Source organism: Pezoporus occidentalis, unplaced genomic scaffold, assembly GCF_034315485.1.
Source record: "Pezoporus occidentalis ecotype Australia unplaced genomic scaffold, CSIRO_AGI_Poc_V1 ctg19, whole genome shotgun sequence".
In the NCBI taxonomy this organism is placed as follows: Eukaryota; Metazoa; Chordata; class Aves; order Psittaciformes; family Psittacidae; genus Pezoporus; species Pezoporus occidentalis.
The window spans coordinates 6,331,906-6,351,927 of NW_026913748.1; the positions used below are offsets into that span (position 1 = coordinate 6,331,906).

Genomic DNA, 20,022 nt, shown 5'->3' on the forward strand with positions numbered 1-20,022 from the left:
TCTTGATTGCCAGGGTTTCACCTCAAGACACTCACAACACCCAGGGCATCACTTCCTGATTATTGCCTTTTTTCCATCGTTCCGTACTGGCCTGCGAGCCCCAGCCCAAAGACCCAGTCTGCATCCTACAGCAGTGCAAGCTGCTGCAAGGAGCCCACCACCGTGCTGCACAAGCCAGGCCAATGATTTCACTTGTCCTTATTTACCTCCTGAGAGAAGAGGCAGAGAATGAATCACTGCCACAAGCAGTTCTCAGTCCTTCTGCCCACCCTACAACTGGCCAAGCATCACATTCCCACCCCAAGCCCCAGCTGCTCAGAAAATACATCCATGGGCTCCTTGGGAGTAGGGGCTTTGCTCCCTGGTTAATCTCCTTGTGCCCATATTCCAGGCCCTCACAATGCCCTGCCAAAGAGCAGTGACCTCATGTAACCTTCACACACAGGGGAATCTGTGGATGTTTTACGCATCCTACTGCTGGAGTTTCTTTAAATACGCAAGAAAATAAACAGGGTTCTGGTTCATCCTGAAGAGCACAGCTGCCTGCCCCAGGATGTGAGGAGGGATGCTCCTTGCTGCCTGGGAAGCCAGGTTTTGTGGTCCTCCCTACCCTGCTGCTTGCAGGCAGACAGAACGATGGCTTTATGCCTCCCTGCTATGTCTGCACTGAAATCAGACCCAGCAGGGCTGGTGAGAGGTGTGGGAGGAGAAGTAAGCATCACAAGGTAAATACAGCTGTGGCTCACCCCACACAGATGCATTGCTCCAGCATGGTGGAGGAGAGGATGCTAACCCTGAGCCCCTCCAGCACGATGTAGGAGCTGCAAGCTCTCCCTCCCTGCTGCCCCATACTTGCCCTCTGCCCCCCAGGCAGGGCAGGCAGGGGTGCCTGGGCTCACAGACCCTCTCTAGGACCGGGGTGTGAGGGGCCAGCATAACATGCCAGCACACACATCCACATATAGGCGCAGCAGGTCACACTCCAGCACGAAAACACGGTTGCCTTCAGAAAGGGGAAGCAGGGGCCTGGCAACAGCACAGACTGAGCACACAGGGTCAAGTTAAAGGCTTGCTGGGAAAATAATAAATAAGGGGAACAAATAATATTTAGCAGGCCCACTGCTGCCCTCCCCTCTTGCTGGGAAGCAGCAGCTCTTGCTGGCTGTGGAGCAGCAGCAGGAGGGTTTTGAACTTGGAGAAGATCTGGGGCTCTGATCCCTTCCCCAGAGTGGCTATGGGGCCCATGGTTAACCAGGTCAGAGCCCTGCAAGATGCATGTACTTCCCATCCTCCCCAGGGTGGCCCAAAGGGCTTGTCCTCAGTGCAGCCTCAGCAGCAAGAGCTGCTCCAGTGAAAATCATGAGCCCCATCACCTCCCTCCCTGGTCACAGGCACAACACACAGCCCCACAAAGAGCTGGGGGCACCTTCAACTCTTGCTTCTCCTTCTTGCCACATCCATCAGGAAGCAGGAACCTGTGGGGACTCTGCAGCGGCAAACACTGCTCCAAGAAATAACCACCAGGGAAATGGATGAAAGAAAATGAAAAGGTTATGTGCAAAGCAGTGCAGATGAGAGATGGAGGGACAACAGAAGCAGAGGTTGGATGAAGGTAAATGCTCTGAATTTAGCTGCACACAACCAGGCAGGGTATCCTGGCACAGTCTGGGCAGAGCTGGGTCCTCAGGAGCTGCTGAATTTAACTCCTCCATTCTCACTCGTTAAATCTAATGAAACATAGCTAAAATCACTTGAGACTTGATACCAGAGTGAAAGGAGACCGTTACATTTCTTCTCTTTGAAGCAAATCCAAAACACACAGACGGCACTTCTTCATCAAGCCCATCCATCCTCTCTTTAAATACATCTATTAAAATGGTCATGGTAGGAAAGTATCAAGTGACGGAGAATGTGTCAGTGTCTGAAGAAAGTTCTTCTAATTACAGGTTTCCTACACTTAAACCTGATTTCTAGTCTGAATTCCTCTTGTTTCAGCTTCCCACCAGTGGGTCACACTGTTCATCCCTGTCCTTAATCACATCCATAAATCTCCAGGGTTATCTACTGGAATAAACAACTGATAAAATTGCCACAAAGATAACTGCAAAGGGTGGAGTGATCAAAACTGGAAATGGTGAACAACCCCAGGATTTCTTAAGGCCCTTTCCGACCCTAACTATTCTATGATTCTATGATCCCCTTTCGGTTAAAACACAGCCCAGTCTACGAAATAAATATGAACTTACTGGAGCACAGAAAATGTAATCAAGGAGGGAGGTGAAAATTTGGGGCTAGCAATGGCTATCATGCTAACATGGTAATATTAAATACTATACAAATAAAAAACATACTACAGGATTGCTTTCTGGGATTTTTTAGGTTGGGGATGTACGGTTCAAATTAGATAATCACTTTAGTGGTTTCGCTGTTATCTGCTTGTATTTGAGCAGAACTGGACTTCATCATTCAGACTTGGACGGTTTATCTGTATAGTCTAATCTACCTACCATGTGAATTTTATCTACCATTTGAATGGTAAGCATTTCATAGATTTAGCAGATGAAGGTACAGGAAGATTTAGGGCATTGTGGATTTCATGGCCAGAATAGACCACCACCATCAATCAGTTATCCTGAGCTCTCGTAGACAGGATTTCCCAGTTCTGTCCAAGGTCATTTGGCAGGTGAAAAGCAATGATTTCCACACAACAGTCTGATATTCTGACACTTAATCACATCTCAGCTGCTGCTGCTCCCTTGGTAGAATCTGCTAAATAATTCATCCCTTCTTTTCACCTAGTTTTTTTATATACTTTAACAGAGATTTGATTTTGTCCCCTTGCACATTGTTTGCCCTTTGGTTAAACCTCCCCTTGAGATGCCCTATCATAATGTTTACACTAAGCACGGTATCTTTCACATTTTGTCTCAATTCCCAGGATCCCTTCCCAGGCACTAAAGGATCTCCCCACTTTTCCAGGCAGTGCAGGATTGCGGATAAACAGTTACAGCTCATCGTCCTCTGAGCACAAATCAATTACAATCGACTTGGCCTCGACAGGCTGGCAGGACTCACACTGTCCCTGAACAGAGAGAGGGGGGCACAGCACACATGTGGGGCTTGGGATACTAACCCTTCCCTCTCTGATGGGAAAACACAAGTGAAACCTCAAGCCTTGCTCCCTGGTTCAGCAGGATGGTTAAAGCATGCTGGAGGAAGGTAACTGCTGCTACAGATCCCTGCTTTTCTCCCAGGGAAGTAAAATATTCATCAGGGAATGATGGAGTCGGGGAGGGAGGAGCAAGTTTTCCTCCCCCAGTCTAGTATAAGCCACCCTCTCACACTGAAGGGTTACTTTGCCTTTCCACCAGTGCATTAGCATTTTCCAGGCTGGAAGGAAGCTGTGCTTCTAAAGCTCAGGCTGTAATTGGGAAAGTTTCCCAGGACAGACCTAATAAGGACACAGCTAGTACCAGCAAAACCATGCCATGCCTGAAATGGTTTAATTCAGTCCCCTGGGTGACACAGTAACAACAGGACTTTTCATAAGTGAATTTAGCACCTTTTGAAAACATTATTTCATTTCAGAAGTGCCTTGCACTCCATCAGCACAAATGGAGCCACAAACACTGCAAGCACAGACCTGTCCTCACCAGCCTTCCAAGCTTTGCTACACCCTCCCACCAAGACAGCGTTCTGTCCTACCCACCTCCTGTCCAGAGGCAAACCAAGGGAGCAAGAGAGCAGCAGCCACTGTAAAATGAGGATTTTTACCTCACATTCAGGCTCAGCCTTGGCCAGGGAGGGACTTCCAGAAAGCTAAGCAGGAACTCCAAGTCCTTCCATGACAAAAAACAGACCGCCTGGATCTGGAAACTGGACACTCGTGTTTAGCTCTCCAAATCGGAAGCCGTAAGTCAAACTGAGTTGACAGAGTCACACTGGCACAGGCAGGATCCAGGGATGCACTGCAGCCCCTGACATGCTGCTAGCCTCACCCACAGGGAGCAGGGATCCCCTCTCCTCCACTGGGGGGGCAGGATCAGTCAGAACCATTCCTCCCACAGTGTTCTCCCATTGTCTACAAAGGGACACTACTTGTGTTCCCTTTCACAAAATTAATATCTAGGGCAGCACTGGGGCTAGACCAGAAAGTGTTAATGGGGTTACAAAGGGTTTTGCTGGCCTATTTTCCAGGCAGACAGGCACCCTTTAATCTCCTTTGGAAACACCTTCACACAAAGGCTGGTACAGCAGCTCAGCTGGAGCCAGGATTTAACATGGAAGAACTTGTCCCTAAGAGATTAAAAGCAGCAGTCAGGCACTGATCCTCCCATCAGACAGGCAGGAATTTCTCAACAAAGTCCAGGGGGCAAGGAGGGTGGATGGGTCCCAGGGACTGCTGCTACAGCATGCCACAGCTCCCATCATCCATACACGCTGCATGCTTCCAGGGAAGCTGGAGCAAGCATGCGAGGAGCAAGGCTCTTCACTGCAAACTGCAGGCACGGTGCAGTGGCACCCATGCACCCTCTGAAGCAGCAGAGTATCCCTGTGAAATGAGGGGAACAGCAAGCACTGGTCATGATGAAGGGCTAAATCTTGCTCCCTGTACTCTAGGCAACTCATCTCAACTCAGGCTAGAAAATACAGTAACAGAATGGGTGAAGTCTGAGGACGAGAGAGCATGGTGACTGTCAGAGTACACACCAACATCACAGTCCCTGCCTTATGCCCACAGAGAAGAAAAAGAAGGGACAGAAAGAGGAAAGTGGAAGAAAGAGAGTGAGAAAAGTAAAAGGAGGGAAGAGAGGACAGCCACAAGCATCCATGCAAGCACAGTTCAGCTGTTCGGTCCCCTCTCCACCTTACCTGGGGGTCCCCAAGGCGACTGATGTCTGGATAAAGGTAAAAGAGGATTCCCTGGGATGCCCCAGGAAGGGAGACTCCCCTGATCAGCAGAACAATCAGCATGAGGTATGGAAACGTGGCCGTGAAATACACCACCTGCGAAGAGGATAGAGAGACAAACATCAGCGAGCAGCACAGGCCAGAGCACACAGCACTGGCCGGCAGCACAGCACTAACCCCTGGGCAGGGATGATGGGCAGGGGACAGGGCAGGCTGCCCCGCTGAGCACACTGCTGTTGCCTGTGGTAGAAGAAATGCATTTTAATGCACCCAGGAAGCACCTAGCCCCATAAGTAATGCAAACTTACTCTAATAGAGTTGAAATAGTCCATCTAGCAAAGAAGCCACATCCTTTGGGGGAATGTTGCAGGCCAGTATCAGCTAATCCTTCCAGGGTCTCAACTCCTGGTAAATATAGAACTCAATTTGGGGATTACCAGGGTACTCTTAGGACTGTTGAGGCTAATTGTTGAAGGGTGCCACAACAACAACACGTCTGTGTTTCCCACACAAACTGATATCCAGGGCTCATGAACCTCCCCAGCGATTCAAGTAATATCATTAATACTTTGCATTGCCCCCTCACCCTCAAGACTTACTGATCATCTTGAAAAAAAGCTGTTCAGTCTCTTGTATCATGCTAGGCCAAAAAAGAAATGTTGCTCCTTCAGGTTTTTCCTGTGTGGACGTGCTGAATGAGGATTTGCATCAGCACGCTTCACCTGAATGCTACCCTACAGCTCTTTTCTTAGCTTTGGCAGTTATGCTCCAGAGAGCTAAAGTTCATCTCTGGAGGAACTGCAGAATGTAATGATGTGAAATGAACTATTTCTCACACCTGCCCATCCATCCAGAATGAACTGTTTCAAAATCCACCTAAAGCCCATCATCCCGGGGGAGGTTGCAGGCTCTGCCACAGCTAGAGCAGTTTCTGCATTGGAGGAGGTCCTACTAGGAGCAAGTGTATGATTTCCCTGGACAGTACGACCACTTTCACTCTGCCCCTGGGTAATCCTTATAATCTGAGTGGTGGTTCATAAGGAGATTTTCTTCTGGATCTACTCCAATGTACTCCATCTGAATAAGCATCCAAAGCACCTGACACTGCAATGAGAGTACTCCCCAAAGTCAAGATACACACTCTTCAGTGATTCAGTTTTGGACTGGGGAAGGAGAGAAGGATTTGAGAGATAGCCCATTCTTGAAAAAAACCACACTAGTAGATTATCATCTCTGTCTGCAGCTCCAGGTTTTCTATGCATTTAATGTGCCCTGCTCTATATATCATGGCAGCCTTAGGTAATGCCACAGAGGCTGGTGAAAAACACTCCTTGCTGGAGCTCATGATTGCCAGAGATGCCTGTGTGAGCACATCCATCCCATCCCTCTGAACACTGAAGGAATGCAGGGACAGCATCCTTCAATACATGCAAACACCATCATTCATTTCATTCTCAAATTTTCAAGGAGTCTCTGATTTAGAGCTCTACAGTGACAGTTAATCAAATCTGCAGGTCCTGCGGGTTTAACAATCGTCCCTGTATTTATCACACAACCAAATTCTTCTTTCAGAAAATGACAGGATGCAAGTCCAATCTTTCTTAGATCATAAAGGCAAGATTAAAAACAAAACTCATAAAAACAACCCATTGCCTTTGAACCCTAGTGCACAGTATTCCAGGATGCCACGTTGCACATTCTTGGCTGGATCTCTGAGCAATGTCAGTTTTAGGAGCTTAGCATGCAAACTGGTAGTTGTCTGGCATGGTCTGGATTCACATTTTGGTAATGTCCTATGTGCTTTATAGCCTGCACAAACTAGCATGTAAGGCTTTTCACTCAACAGTCACATCTGCACTGAGACCAGAGGCCTGAATTTGGAGAACATTTTGCTAGATTAAGAGTGCCAAACTTCTATCTAACAACAGGAACATCTGGATCCAATGAGATATTACTCAGTGCTTGGCTTAGACCCAATCTTTTTATTTCTCAGGCATTGTTAGCACTAACTACATCACTAGGAACCTTGCTGGGATCAGTGTGATTGTTCTGTCACATGCTGGTCAACAACATCCAGGGTTTTATTTGAATCTGATCCACATGCCTCAGCAAAGTGGTTCCATCTGTGACAACCTCCTGCATCTGCAAGTGCTCCTCAGGGTCGGGCAGCCCTCACATCAGAGGATGCAAATCGCTGCTGCAATTGAGGCTGCTCAGCCTGGAGAAGAGAAGGCTGTGTGGAGACCTCATAGCAGCCTTCCAGTATCTGAAGGGGGCCTATAGGGATGATGGGGATGGACACTTCATTAGGGACTGTAGTGATAGGACAAGGGGTAATGGGTTAAAACTCAAACAGAGGAAGTTTACATTGGATATAAGGAAGAAGTTCTTTACTGTGAGGCTGGTGAGGCACTGGAATGGGTTGCCAAGGAAGTGGCAAATGCTCCATCTCTGGCAGTATTCAAGGCCAGGCTGAACAGAGCCTTGGGCAGCATGGTCTAGTATGAGGTGACCCTGCCCATGGCAGGGGGAGGTTGGAACTGGATGATCTTAAGGTCCTTTCCAACCCAAACCATTCTATGATTCTTATGATGACCATTCTTACTGCGATTCTATGATTTCAGTTCATGATGTTTGCCCCTCCACAGGCAAATCCCCAGGACTAAGGTATATCTCTTCCCCAGTGGGACAGTGGGATTGTATTCCCACAGCCATTCTTATATTTAAAAAGGGTCAATAAACCCATGAACGCTGTTGCTTTACTGCAAGAAGTTTTCTGTTTTCAAGAAGATCTCATCGTCACTAGTCCTTTTTGCTAAAAAGCACTTACATCTAACCTAGAACTTGTATCTAAAATAGAATGATTTTGTTCTCAGCACTTCCCACACTATGTTTGCTATATCTTAGTATCATATTTGCTGTTATTAGACTGCGTCTGCTTTCTTTTACCAGGCCACCACAGCAAGCAGTTGCTCTTTTCTTCTAATTTTACACCATGGAAACCAGAAAATATCATCTTCACAAGCTGCTTGATTTCCCTGTCATGTTTCATAATCCCAGGCCATTCTGGAAGCAGGAGAAACTGCTAACATTCATGCCATCAACTTGATGGAAATGAATGCAGCTAAAATTTACACCCCATCGCACATGATGTCCTGTCCATAGCATGCAAAGACACCATTTAGATAACATACTAAACCTTTTCAGTTCCATCTGTTCTTGCTGGCTCCAGACAAAGCTGGCTGGGAATGGGTGAGGAGGTGGTAGCAGAAAGTAAGTGATGGGGTGAGTGCAGATGACAGTGGCACACTCTGCAATAAAGGGAGCATGGGATGGAGCTGGGCAATGACACCAACCCTTCCCAGAAGCATTCAAAGTAATACCTCTATGTTGACCAGTGTGGGGAGACTATTATTGCTACGAGCAACTGTAGGAAGAGGTGGGACAAATGAAAAGCAAAAAAGAAGATCCCCAGGATGAAGGGGCAGAGAGCGCTTTGAAGCCATCAGTTACCTTCATTACTATCTAATGAATTTGAAGATTTCCCAGCTGCACTTACCAACAGAGGCAAAAACACACTTGCTCACAGTGTGGTGGAAGGGGAAGGAACATGCAACCATCCTGTAAATAGAAAGACTGCAAGATCTCCTGGGCTGGTCACAGAGGGAGACCAGGTGGGGATATATGTCTTGGAAGTGAATGCTCCAAGTTGTCTGGGCACTCACATCCTTTCCTGCCCAAAACATGGAGCCTGCCTCACACTCCTGCTGCAAGTTGAGCCCTGCAGGCTCCTGACAGCTTATTCAAAGGGTGGTTCCCAGGAGATGCCCAGGAACTCTCTGAATGTACAAGAGGTGAGCAGATCAAGTATTCCAGGTGTGATCAAGGGAAGAGGCTGGATATGAACCAAGGACTCACCTTGCCTGTGGACTTGACCCCTTTCCAGATGCAGAAGTAGCAGATGATCCATGCCAGCAGGAGACACAGGGCCAGCTCCCAGCGCAGGCTGCCCAAGTGCTGGATGCCATCAGAAATCTTTAGCACTCTCCTCCTGCATCGGGGAAAAGCAAAGGAACATCCACGTGTTACTGATGTTGGCCACTAATGTTCCCAACCACAATGGTTCTCACCACACCTCCACAGCACCTGATGAGTGTGCCGAGATCTGACTTCCTAACAAGGCTCAGGTCTGAGCTGCAAACCTCAGAAGAATCAAGAGACAGGGCAGCGATTGTTCCCCTGTACTGGGCATGGTGAGGCTGCATCTCGAATCCTATGTTCAGCTTTGGGCTCCTCACTACAAGAGAGACATTGAGGAACTGGAGCAGGTCCAGAGAAGAGGAACAAAACTGGTGAAGGGTCTGTAGCACAAGTGTGATGAGGAATGGCCGAGGGAACTGGGGGTGTTTAGTCTGGAGAAGAGAAGGCTTGGGGGGATTTTTATCACTCTCTACAGCTACCTGAAAGGAGGATGGAGAGAGGTGGGGGTCAGTCTCTTCTCCCAAGTAACAAGCTACAGGACAAGAGGAAACAGCTTCAAGCTGCACCAGGATAGGTTTAGACTGGATATTAGGAAAAATTTCTTCTCCGAGAGGGTGCTCAGGCATTGACACAGGCTGCCCAGGGCAGCAATGTAATCACTGTCCCTGGAGGGGTTCAAAAGCCATGTAGGTGAGGCCCTCAGTGACATGGGTTAGTGGTGGCCTTGGCAGTCCTGGGGTAATGATGATGATCTTAAAGGTCTTTTCCAACCTAGCTGATTCTATGAGTCTATGATTCTGATTCTCCTGTCCTCCTCCCACCCTTCATCTGTCTTGGCCTCTCTGCAAGAACATGCAGCACTTGGACACGTAAGCTCTGCCCACAACTTTTCCATGCACATTACAAAGTTCACCTACACTTCTGACATGTTTCAAACCTCACAGCACACATTGTACTTTCCATGTAGAACCCATCAGGACCACTCAAAAAGCAATGCTACACAACCCCTTCTCTATAGTGCATTTCTGTCTTTAGGAGCAGCTACGTATTTCATCTCAGGACGCAGAGCAGCATAGCGTCCCGTACCATGACTAAGACCCAACCAAGGCCACAATAATCCTCATTGCACAGCCAGAAGAGGTCACCTTGGGCATCCTCTTTCAGCCAGTGTGGAGATAAGATCCTGGGTTATATGGACTTTTGTTTGGCTAAGGTCTTATGATCACATCCTGGTCATAGAACAGCTTTCCATGTCATGCATATGTAAAATCTTCCCATCACTTACAGAAATAAGGATTCACCCTCCTCCATCTCCTACACTGCACAGATGAACCTGAGCATGGAAACACCATGGCGCAGTCCCAAAGCCCCAAGCCTGATTCAGAGAGGGACATGCACTGCCTTGGACCTTGGAGCCCAGCAGCAATGCCTGCCCTGCTGCAAAACACAGCAGTTAACCCAGAATAAAGGTGGTGCTCCTGAAGAACCACAGTGTAAGACATTGCCTCCTTTCCTGCCTCACAGCCTTGCAGAGGATTGAGGGAATGAGAGAGGGGTCAGAAAAATGAGGCTGCTCCTCCAGATACGTTTTGTCCTGCTGTTCTTTGCCTGCTTCTGAGGACATGGACTCTGTAACCAGTGGGGATGGGTGCCTGTGGACCGTAACTAACTGGGCACTGTACTGCAGCCAGAAGAGGCCTCAGAAGCGTGCCATCAGCCCACTGGCAGGTCAGTGCGTCTCAAGGAACAATGACCTCCCGCCTCGTCGCCCAAGAAGGGCAAGAACAGATGCTGCATCAGAAGCAATGGACAGTGGAAGTTTCTAGTCCTGTGTGCTTATTCTCCAGTAACACAGAGATGGGAACAGCAGTGATGGGAACATCAGCTTTTCCAGCAGCCAGCATCAAGAAAAGCAGGCTAGGGTGGACTACCATCTAAACACATGTGAGCAGCAGGCAGAGGGAGAGTGCGGGATCAGGGAGCACACATGAAATAAAGAAAAATAACAAAATATAAGGTTTAGAAACAGCATCCCTGTGCTGAGCTGGGGATGCCCTGGAGGTGCTGTGTGCTCCGTGCACCAACAGCACCCTGAGGGCAGCAAGGGCAAAGCACTCCATCCATCTAATAGCAGAAGAGAAATCCATGGTGGCAGCAGAGGGGTTACTTGCACAGTCTATTAGCCAGGGCTCAGTGCTTAACTGGGCCTGTTCTCCCAGGAGATGCTGAGGATCATGAAGGATGCCAAGCAAACAGGCCTATGCCTTCATGCCAGAAATAAAGCTACTCTGTGCCTCAGGGTAACTAACACAAGGGGATAAAATAATGAGAATGAGAAAGCAAATTTCAGCGTGAAGCTGACCCTAGCACTTCGTTTCCATTTTGTGGAGCTTCTCTCCTGAGGACAGCTGCATATTAGTCACTCTAAAGTGAAAACGTCACCTCTTTGTCTATTTTTAAGATGAAGACTAGCCCACATACAAAAGCCACCACCCACCATGCCAGAGACTCCTGGGAACATGATAGTATGACACAGTACCATGGCTTCAAAGGAAACGCATCACCTACTGCATCACCAGCACAGACTCCTGCAATGTATCTCAGGGCTTTAAGGTCTTCCCTTCAACAGCTGAACATATTATAGGTTGCAAAATATGCAGTCAAAAAACCCATTGCAGAGCTGCTGCTTTGTGGATCACGCAGATCTCACCCCATTCTCACCTATAGTCTTGGCACCCATGTCCTGAAGAAGGTTACACTGGATGCAGCCCTCAGGCATGTGAAGAACTGCATGGGGCAGACTGCAAGAGCAACAGATAATCCAGCAGATACACAAGCTGTAATCAAAACGATAGGGTAATGGCTACCGTACCCTGAGGGAGTGCCACTAATTTTGTTGAGGTTTGCACCCAGGCAATGTCTGAACAAAGCTTCAGGATGGGAAACATGCAGCCAATTCATCTATATTTGAGGAGGAAACAACTGTATAAGGGAGTTCAGAGCTGGTAATGAAGAACAAGGGAAGAGGCATAAGGGATAGAAGGACAATAAATGAAATATCAAGGGCCAGAGGAGATGGAGCATCAGTGAGGTGAGGCTTTACACAGTCAGCTAGCCATCATTAAGGTCAGTGAGACTGAGAAGCCCAAAAGGTCCAGAGGGACAGGTATACAGCGTCAGAGGACAAAGTCAGACAGCTCTGAGACATGCCAGCACAGCTGATGATGAACACCATGAACCCAGCAATGCTACCCTAGACAGATAGTGCTGCCTCTGAGAGCCTTCACTCTGACCTGCCCAGCTTCCTCTTCTGACAAGGACAGGTTAATAGGACATACTGCTGCAGGGCTTGTTCCTTGTCCAGGGAAGATATGTCCCAGAGGAAAGGAGGGTACAGGACTTTCCTTTACTTACTCCCAGAACTCGATGACAGGGGAGGTGGTATTTTCACTGGTCATGTTGAGCGTCGAGTTTGCCTTCTGGAGCTCCATGCAGTTCCCTTCGGGAGAGGTGCAGAAAGAGAGGGAGCATAAGTAGCAGTGGCTGAAGTACCAGATGAACTGAAAAAAACCTCCCTTTCCATCCCCAACATCAACACTCATTGACATTGAGTCAGACAAATTCTGTATGTTCCCAAAGATGCACAAAAGGAGTCCCAGGGTAAGAAACCTCCAGTGGAAGGTTGGGAGGGAGCTCTACACTCACCTGTGTTCCACTCGTGATCACAGCTGCCCCAGGGGAGGTCGATGGTAAACGAACTGAAGAGATAAAACAAGGCCCAGGCCAGGACAACGATGTAGTAGAAGTTCAGCAGTACCACGATGACCTGGGAGGCATAGCCAATTCCTGCAGAAAGCAAACCCCAAAGGCAGGTGACCCACACACCTTGGGGTGGGAACAGGACTCCCCTTGGGAGGTGCTCACACGACGCATTTATCTGTTGCTCTGCATTGACTGCACTGGTAGATGGGTGCCAATGGGGTGACAAAAGCCATTATCCTTTCCCCAAAGCCCACCATGCTGCATCAGGGGCCCCAAGGAACCCCTCTTCCTGCTGCCCCACCACAGACTTCTGTGGTCAAAGGGTGGCAACAGGAGGGAATCTGGGCAGGGGATGGGCAGGTTATGCTTGAAAGCCACCGTGCTAACACCTCTTCTACCAAAATTCACTTCCTATTCTGTTTCCTCACCCCTTTTCACTTTTGCTTGAGCTTTTACATTAACACCACACACCTTCTCTGAGAGGTGCTGGAGGGGTATCCAAAAGCTTTGGTACATGGGGAGGAGGCAACTGAGACTTTCAGAGAAATCACAGTGAGTGGCTCGAGGCTGGATGACTCTTCTGAAACAGTGTTAGAAGCGGATCTGAGTGCTAACAATTTATTAAGGCAGCTGACACCTTCCAGCACTAAGGTTTTAAGCCATCTGCAAACTCCAGAAAATGACACAGCACTGACTTAAAAAAAGAGTATTATAAGTTCCTCCCATGCTGGGTTCCCCAAGGGTGGGCAGCGGATGTGTGGAGGAACATGGGGAGAGGCATCACTGCTCATTCCCCTGGGCTCCTGTGGTCGCCCCCCCAGGCTCACCCCACTCACCTTCGAAGAGGGGGCAGATCCTGCGCCAGGCTGTCACCCCTCCCTGGCTGGTGTACTGGCCCAGCGCCGTCTCCAGGAAGAAGACAGGGATCCCGCAGGTGAAGAGGAAGATGAGGTAGGGGATGAAGAAGGCACCTAGCAGATTCAAGGAGTGGATAGGAAAAAGTAAGTGCTGTGGGGTGACTGAGGTCAGGCCATCTCCAACATGGCACTGGGCAGGTTGCTCCCAGGGGGAACAGCATGGGAGGGATGGGGGCTGCAGAGGAAGGAAGATTGGATGCTAGGAAAAAGGGATTTTTGTCATATTTCATCTCCTGGAATAATGCAATTGCATGAGAGACTCATCTTTTGGAAAAGACAGAGAGAAAAGGAAAGTGTCTAGGCCTGCTATTTGTGCAGAAAAGAGTGAAACAAGTTCTCGATAGCTGTATAGAAATAGAGAAGAACAGCCTACTGTAAAGCCATTGTAACTTTTAATCGTGTTGGTGATTCCTTTCACATTGATTATTCTGAGTAAGTTGATTAGCCCATGGATGACTACACCAAGGAACTGAGGAGCACATAAAGACTGACACCTTCACCCAGGCTGTGGGTTTGCTCAATCATTTGCTCACTGAAAAGCAAGTAATGTATATACATCACGGCAGCAGCCAGGGCTGCCTTCCCGTTCAAGCCCTATCATGCAACTAGGTGGAGAAAGGGAAAATGCATCAGTCTTTTGATCACCCGAGACTAATGTTAAATGCAGTAATGGCTTTTTACCCTGCAGAGCACAGGGTAAAAAGCCCTGAAAGGTGGTCCATGCTCCCTGCTGCACTCATGCATCGTTGAAGCTGTTCAAGCCCTGCTGCAAAGACAGTGACACAGGGCAGGATGGGGAGCTGGTGAGGAAAGGCTATCCCTAAGCACATAGCAGCAGTGGGCTGAGAGGGGCATGCAGGGTCAGAGGTGGCAACCTAGCCAGCCACTAACCATGTTTTCCCTGCCTGGGCCTGTTCTGTGCCTGGGGGGTGCTAAGTGCTCTGGGGGCATGTCAGTGGGGGTGTACGAGAAATAACAATCCTGATGCACAAGTGAACTGAGAACCAAGAGATTTCATTAAAAAAGCTTAGCTAGCACACAGAGGCAGGGACAGGGAAGGGGAGCTTTAGAGACCAGCCAGAATTCCTACCTCATGTTCATCCCAGCCATGTAGAGAGCCACAGCCTGCCCTTCTTGCAAAAAAAAATGCAACCAGCAAAAGACAGGGAGAGCATCTTGGCTGCAATCTGTGGGCAAACGGCAGCTGAAGGGATGCTGAAGGCAGCCCTGGGGGAGCAATGAGCATCTACCCACATGTTCTCCCTTTACCAGTAAATACAACTTGGTGGGGCAAACAGCAGGGGAAGTGGTTGTATCAACATCATCCCAAGCACAAATACAGGGTGGGCAGAGGCTGGACTGAGAGCAACCCTGAGAAGGACTGGGGGGTGTTAGTTGATGAGGAGCTCAATATGACCCAGCAGTGTGTGCTTGCAACCCAGAAACCAGCCACGGGCTGGGCTGCATCAAAAGGAGCGTGAGCAGCAGGTTGAAGGAGGTGATCCTGCCCCTCTACTCTGCTCTCGTGAGACCTCACTTGGAGCACTGTGTGCAGTTCTGGTGTCTGCAGCACAACAGGGATGTGGACCTGCTCAAGCCAGTCCAGAGGAGGGGCATGAAGGTGTTCTGAGGGCTGGAGCACCTCCCCTAGAGACAGGAGAAGACAGGCTGAGAGAGTTGGGCTTGTTCCCCCTGGAGAAGACTCCAGAGAGATCTTAGAGCAGCTTCCAGGACCTAAAGGAAGCTACAGGAAGTCTGGGGAGGGACTTTTCAGAAGGGCCTGTAGTGACAGGACAAGGGGGAATGGCTTTAAACTGAAGGAGAGCAGATTTACATTAGATGTTAGGAAAAGATTCCTCACTATGAGGGTGGTGAGACACTGGCACAGGGTGCCCAGAGAAGCTGTGGCTGCCCCATCCCTGGCAGTGTCCAAGGACAGGCTAGATGGGGGCTTTGAGCAACCTGGTCTAGTGGAAGGTGTCCCTGCCCATGGAAGGGGGGTTGGAACTGGATGATCTTAAGGTCCCTTCCAACACAAACCAGTCTATGATTTTATGAGCTCCCAGCTAGCATGCAATCACGTTACCATAAAGTGGAGCCTGTTTCCAAGAGATATTATTCTCATACACAATCTGTGTTTAACTGAGCTGCAGCCAGGGGATCCCAGGGAGGGACAGGGCAGCAGTGGGCCCTAGGGTCTGTCTGGGTTGGGGAGCACTGGGGAGGGACTGCGGTAGCAGCAGCCACACCGCCAGACAGGCTTCCCTGGTATTTCCCAATCGGAGGGGCCCAGAGAGGGCCTGACCCCGACACGGGAGGCGAAAGCAAGAGCAAACAACAGCAAAACGAACGTTTTTAAACTTTTTTTCTTTTTTCTCCACTACAGAGGGCCTTAGCATCGGACACAGAGTGCTAAATGAGTCAGGAACTACCCTTCCTTTGTTACACAGAAATACCCTTAAAGAACCAAAAAGTGACTCTCCCTCTGTGCATAACTCAGATTTTGCAGATACCTTTTTGTGGAAGAGCCTGATATTTAGGCAAGCAGAACAAGAGCTGAGAGAGGTTGTCACTGCTGCCTACACACGGTTCAGAGCAGGGAGAAAGCTCTGACCCACTGGATGACTGTTTCAACCGATCAGTAATGCTGGTACAAGTGCCAAAGGTCTTAAGCTGGCCACAGCTGACCTAGAGCTGGAAATTAAATAAAGGTCCTCCCCCATTACTGAAGCACCAGAGAAGAAAGTGCCTGGACCAGCCTTCCTGAAGGAGTATGGGACAAAATGTCTGGCAGCCCTTAAAACTGGGATTTAATACAGCAGGGATTTAATACAGCACACCAAGCTGGAGCAGGCTAGGCTCCACAAAGCAGCAGGGAGCCTCAAGTCCAGCACAGCCTCATTGCACTGCCATGCCCCAGGAGATGTCATACAAGAAATGCTTTCTTCTCTGCACAGGAGTCCCATGCCCCATCCTTGCTCCAACCTCACAGGAAAGGGACCAGAGATTAAATATTTGCCCAAGACTTCAAGCTCCTCATAGTCTCTGCAGCTTCGTGGGGCTTTGCTGCAGGCTTATTTCTGGGTCCCTCTCCCTCCAATGGGATGATGCCCAGGAAGAGGGGAGCGGTGGGAGCAGACACGGCTCAGCAAGCAGCCAAGAAATGTTCCCCATGGAAAAGGAAAAGATGGAAAATCCTCCATTTTCAATGGGGAAATAAATGTCCAACCACCTGGTGAAAAGAAACAAGCACTAAGCAAAACACAGCGTGAATTCAGCTAAACAGCAGTTAATCCTCTTTTATGCAGTTTAGCGAGGCCCATGAGACTACCCTAAGCTCAAGCCAGGGGATTTCAGTCCTGGGTCACCAGTGCTCACTCCCCATCAGCTCCCAGACAAGCACCATGTTCCCTCTCCCCAGCCCTTCCAGAGAGCCCAATTAGTAATTAATCACCAGACAGGGGAGCAGCTCCCCCTCTCCACATGCCATTGAGCCCAACTCCAATGAAGCTTCGAGCTTTCAGGTTTTCAGTTTTCTCCCTTAAAAGGCAGCCATAAACACCTGCAAAAGCCCACAGCAAGCAAAAGTGAGCCTAGCTCCACTGCCAAGCCACAGGGCAGCCTCGTGGGGAGATCAGTCACTCATCACTGCTGAGCAGCATCAATGTGCTGGCACCTTAGCGGTAACACCAATGCCTCAATTCCTTTCTCTGCATAAAGAGCATCCATCCACACACCTCACAGCCCTGACATGTGGCAGGGTCCCCTCTCCCGCATGCTTCCATCTCTGGGGGATGCCAGGGGGACAGGAAGGGTATGGTGCTTCTGAAAGGCAAGGAAAACCTCTTCACTCTGCCCTGTTCCTGCCACCTGGCTCCAGCACCCAGGGGACATCCCTCCATGGTCACACACCAGACCAGGACTTGTAGCTGAGAGCCCCTCGGAGGGTCCCTGATCCTCCAGGAAATGCTGCAGTTCCTCACAGCGCCATCAGTGCCCCGTGGCCTCTCATTTCACGCCCTGCTATGTCACTGGGAATCTTATTTGTACAAGGTGGCTGGTGCACCTCAAGGAAGAAGTGCCTGGGGTGAGACACACTGCTCAGAGAGCCCTATCCCTGCTCTTCCTGCCTCCCCCTGCAGACAGACACCCACCTCACCAGCAGGACTACACGCTGCTGGAAAACACAGCTACCACCATCAGGGACCTTAGGTCATCACTGCTTGGTTACCCACATCCCACCAGACCAAAACAACCCCTGCTTGTGGCCCAGATGGCAGCACCAGGTTGGCATCCTCTCTTCAGACTCATGACTTGGGTGCTGCTGGGAGGCTTGAGCTAGTGCTGTGCAGGGCCAGGCATGGGTGCTGCAGAGGCAAGAGGGACCACAGAGGGATGGAGGTTGCCAGGTGCCCCTGGGGCTGCACTTACCTCCACCATTCTTGTAGCAGAGGTAGGGGAAGCGCCAGACGTTTCCCAGGCCGATGATCTCCCCAGCCACAGACAAGACATACTCCAGCTTGTTGTTCCACTGCCCTCTGTCCAGGGTCTGGTCATCATCCTCCTCCTCCTTCTCCTTTTCCATGTCGGGGCATGCAGGCACCGTTTCGCCATTGCTGACAATGCCAGGGACTCTGTAATCCATCCCACCTTCAGAAGGAGTTTCCTTCATTACATTCAGCAGAAGCCATGCAATGAGGTAGAAATTTGGGCTATAGGAGGCAAGAGCGGGGAGAGGACACGCACGCACACTGGATCATTCCTCTCTGTACATGGAAGACCCAGTGGCTCAGCCAGGCTGGAGCTCCTACCATAGCAGGTACAGGGAGCAGACTTGGGGCTGGAGCAGGACCAGATACTTGACCATATATATTATAAGGGTTTCTCTTCTCCCCTATTGCTGCTTACTGCAGTCTGGTTTTGAAGACCATGGAATGAAAGCCGCAAAACACACAGAAGTCTTAGACTTGGGAAGAGGACAAACTGAAATAAGAGAGAAACTTATTTGGTGGCGGCAACAGTTGCTGGCAATCTACTAGGCTGCAAGGAAACGTGAGTTTTCAGAATGGTGCTGTCCTTCTAACAGCAGGAAAAGAGGGGGTCCATCTGAGATGTCTCATTTCCCAGGGTCTGCCCCTGCAAACATCTACCCATTACCTGCAGAGGCTCCCCACAACACCACTCTCAGCAAGTTTTGGTACTGCAAGAGCTTCTCTAATCTCTAAAGAGATCCCTGCTAAGAGAAGTAGATCAGCACAGAGTAGGTGAGCCCCTGTCCTGTTGTCCCACTTTGCCCCAACATCCTCCAAGAGGCCACCTCTCCTCCCAGGAAAGCCAGGGCATAGCACAAGTGACTGCTGGTGCACAGCTGGTGCCCCAGAGCACAGCTGGGGCAGTAAGGGTGGCACCACCTCTGCTGGAGCCATTTAGGAGTCTTGGGGGTGGCTTAAGCGTGTTCCTCACGGGTAGGATTCCACCCTGGCTGCAGGGCAAAGGGCGAGGACCGTGGTTTCCAGCAACACCCACTGCCAAAGCTGGGATCACTGAGGACCTCATGCCAAGGAGGGCACCTTCCTCTGCACAGTGCCAGCCCACAAGCCTGCTCATGCTCTGCAGAGGCTGATCCCCAGCCCCAGCCCAATGCTGCCATTCATTCCCACCTGCAACTCTCTTGCCAGGAGAGCAGGAAAAGGCTCTGGCAGCAAATGACTCTTCCTGCATCCAGGGAGAGGAAAAAAAGGCAAAGCAGCACTTTCCACCTCTCTCCCTCCCCCATTATATTCCCCCATAAAACACTTCGGACATGAAGAAGAAACACTGGCAGGCATTTGACAGCAGCCACAAGGAAGGGCTGGGAGGACCCCTGCACGCTAGAGAATGATTAAACAGGCAGAAAGCGCACCGTGACCTCTCATCCAGGCAGACCCAGGGGGTACGGGGGGAGTGGGGCAAAAAGGAAACGGGAGCAGAGGTGTTACCTTGCGGACACAGCTGTCGGGGCGCAGCCAACAGGAGACACGAAGGCAGGACCGAAAGGTGCTGGCTATTTAAAGTGTGGAAAGGAAAACTTCGGCGGTGGTGTAATCCTAGACTTCGCCCAACCCACATTCCTTCCCCCACCCCCCAGGGCTGGACAAAAACCTACACATGACTGATTTCATGGCCAGTGCAAAGGGGCTCGTTCCCCCCGCCTGCCAGAAGGGCTCATGCTGCCTCTGCCCATGCTCTTCCCTACTGGGCCAGGAGCACTTAGCTCCTGCTTTCCATCCTCACCTTGCCCAACACTGCCCCTGAAAGCATGGGAGAAAGGGGAGACCACAACACACAGGTGCCCCTGCAGCCGAAGCCTCAAGACCTGCTGGGAAGAGGTAAGAGATGAAATATGAATTCGTATTGAATTCCCATCATGGGGGTCTCTCCTTGGGCACAGGGCAAGATGCTGCCTTGCAGA

The 20,022-nt window shown here is 49.9% G+C and overlaps 1 protein-coding gene across 3 annotated transcripts in view; it reads right to left on the reverse strand.

Annotated features, from left to right (window-relative positions):
- The window catches only part of LOC134162592 (sodium- and chloride-dependent GABA transporter 2), a 72,824-nt gene extending 53,146 nt beyond the window's left edge, over nt 1-19,678 (reverse strand). Inside the window, exons 1-7 of one of the 3 annotated variants that reach the window (XM_062616581.1) lie at nt 19,550-19,678; nt 18,003-18,221; nt 13,491-13,625; nt 12,598-12,738; nt 12,307-12,391; nt 8,830-8,962; nt 4,873-5,007 (exon numbers count right to left, since the gene is read on the reverse strand). In XM_062616581.1, coding sequence (XP_062472565.1) covers nt 4,873-5,007; nt 8,830-8,962; nt 12,307-12,391; nt 12,598-12,738; nt 13,491-13,625; nt 18,003-18,216 — 843 coding nt within the window. In that variant the 5' untranslated portion in view covers nt 18,217-18,221; nt 19,550-19,678. Of the gene's footprint in view, nt 1-4,872; nt 5,008-8,829; nt 8,963-12,306; nt 12,392-12,597; nt 12,739-13,490; nt 13,626-18,002; nt 18,222-18,888; nt 19,010-19,549 lie in introns of those variants that run through there. The other 2 variants (XM_062616580.1, XM_062616583.1) reach the window with 2 other exon arrangements.
- Between the last annotated feature and the right edge of the window lie 344 nt (nt 19,679-20,022).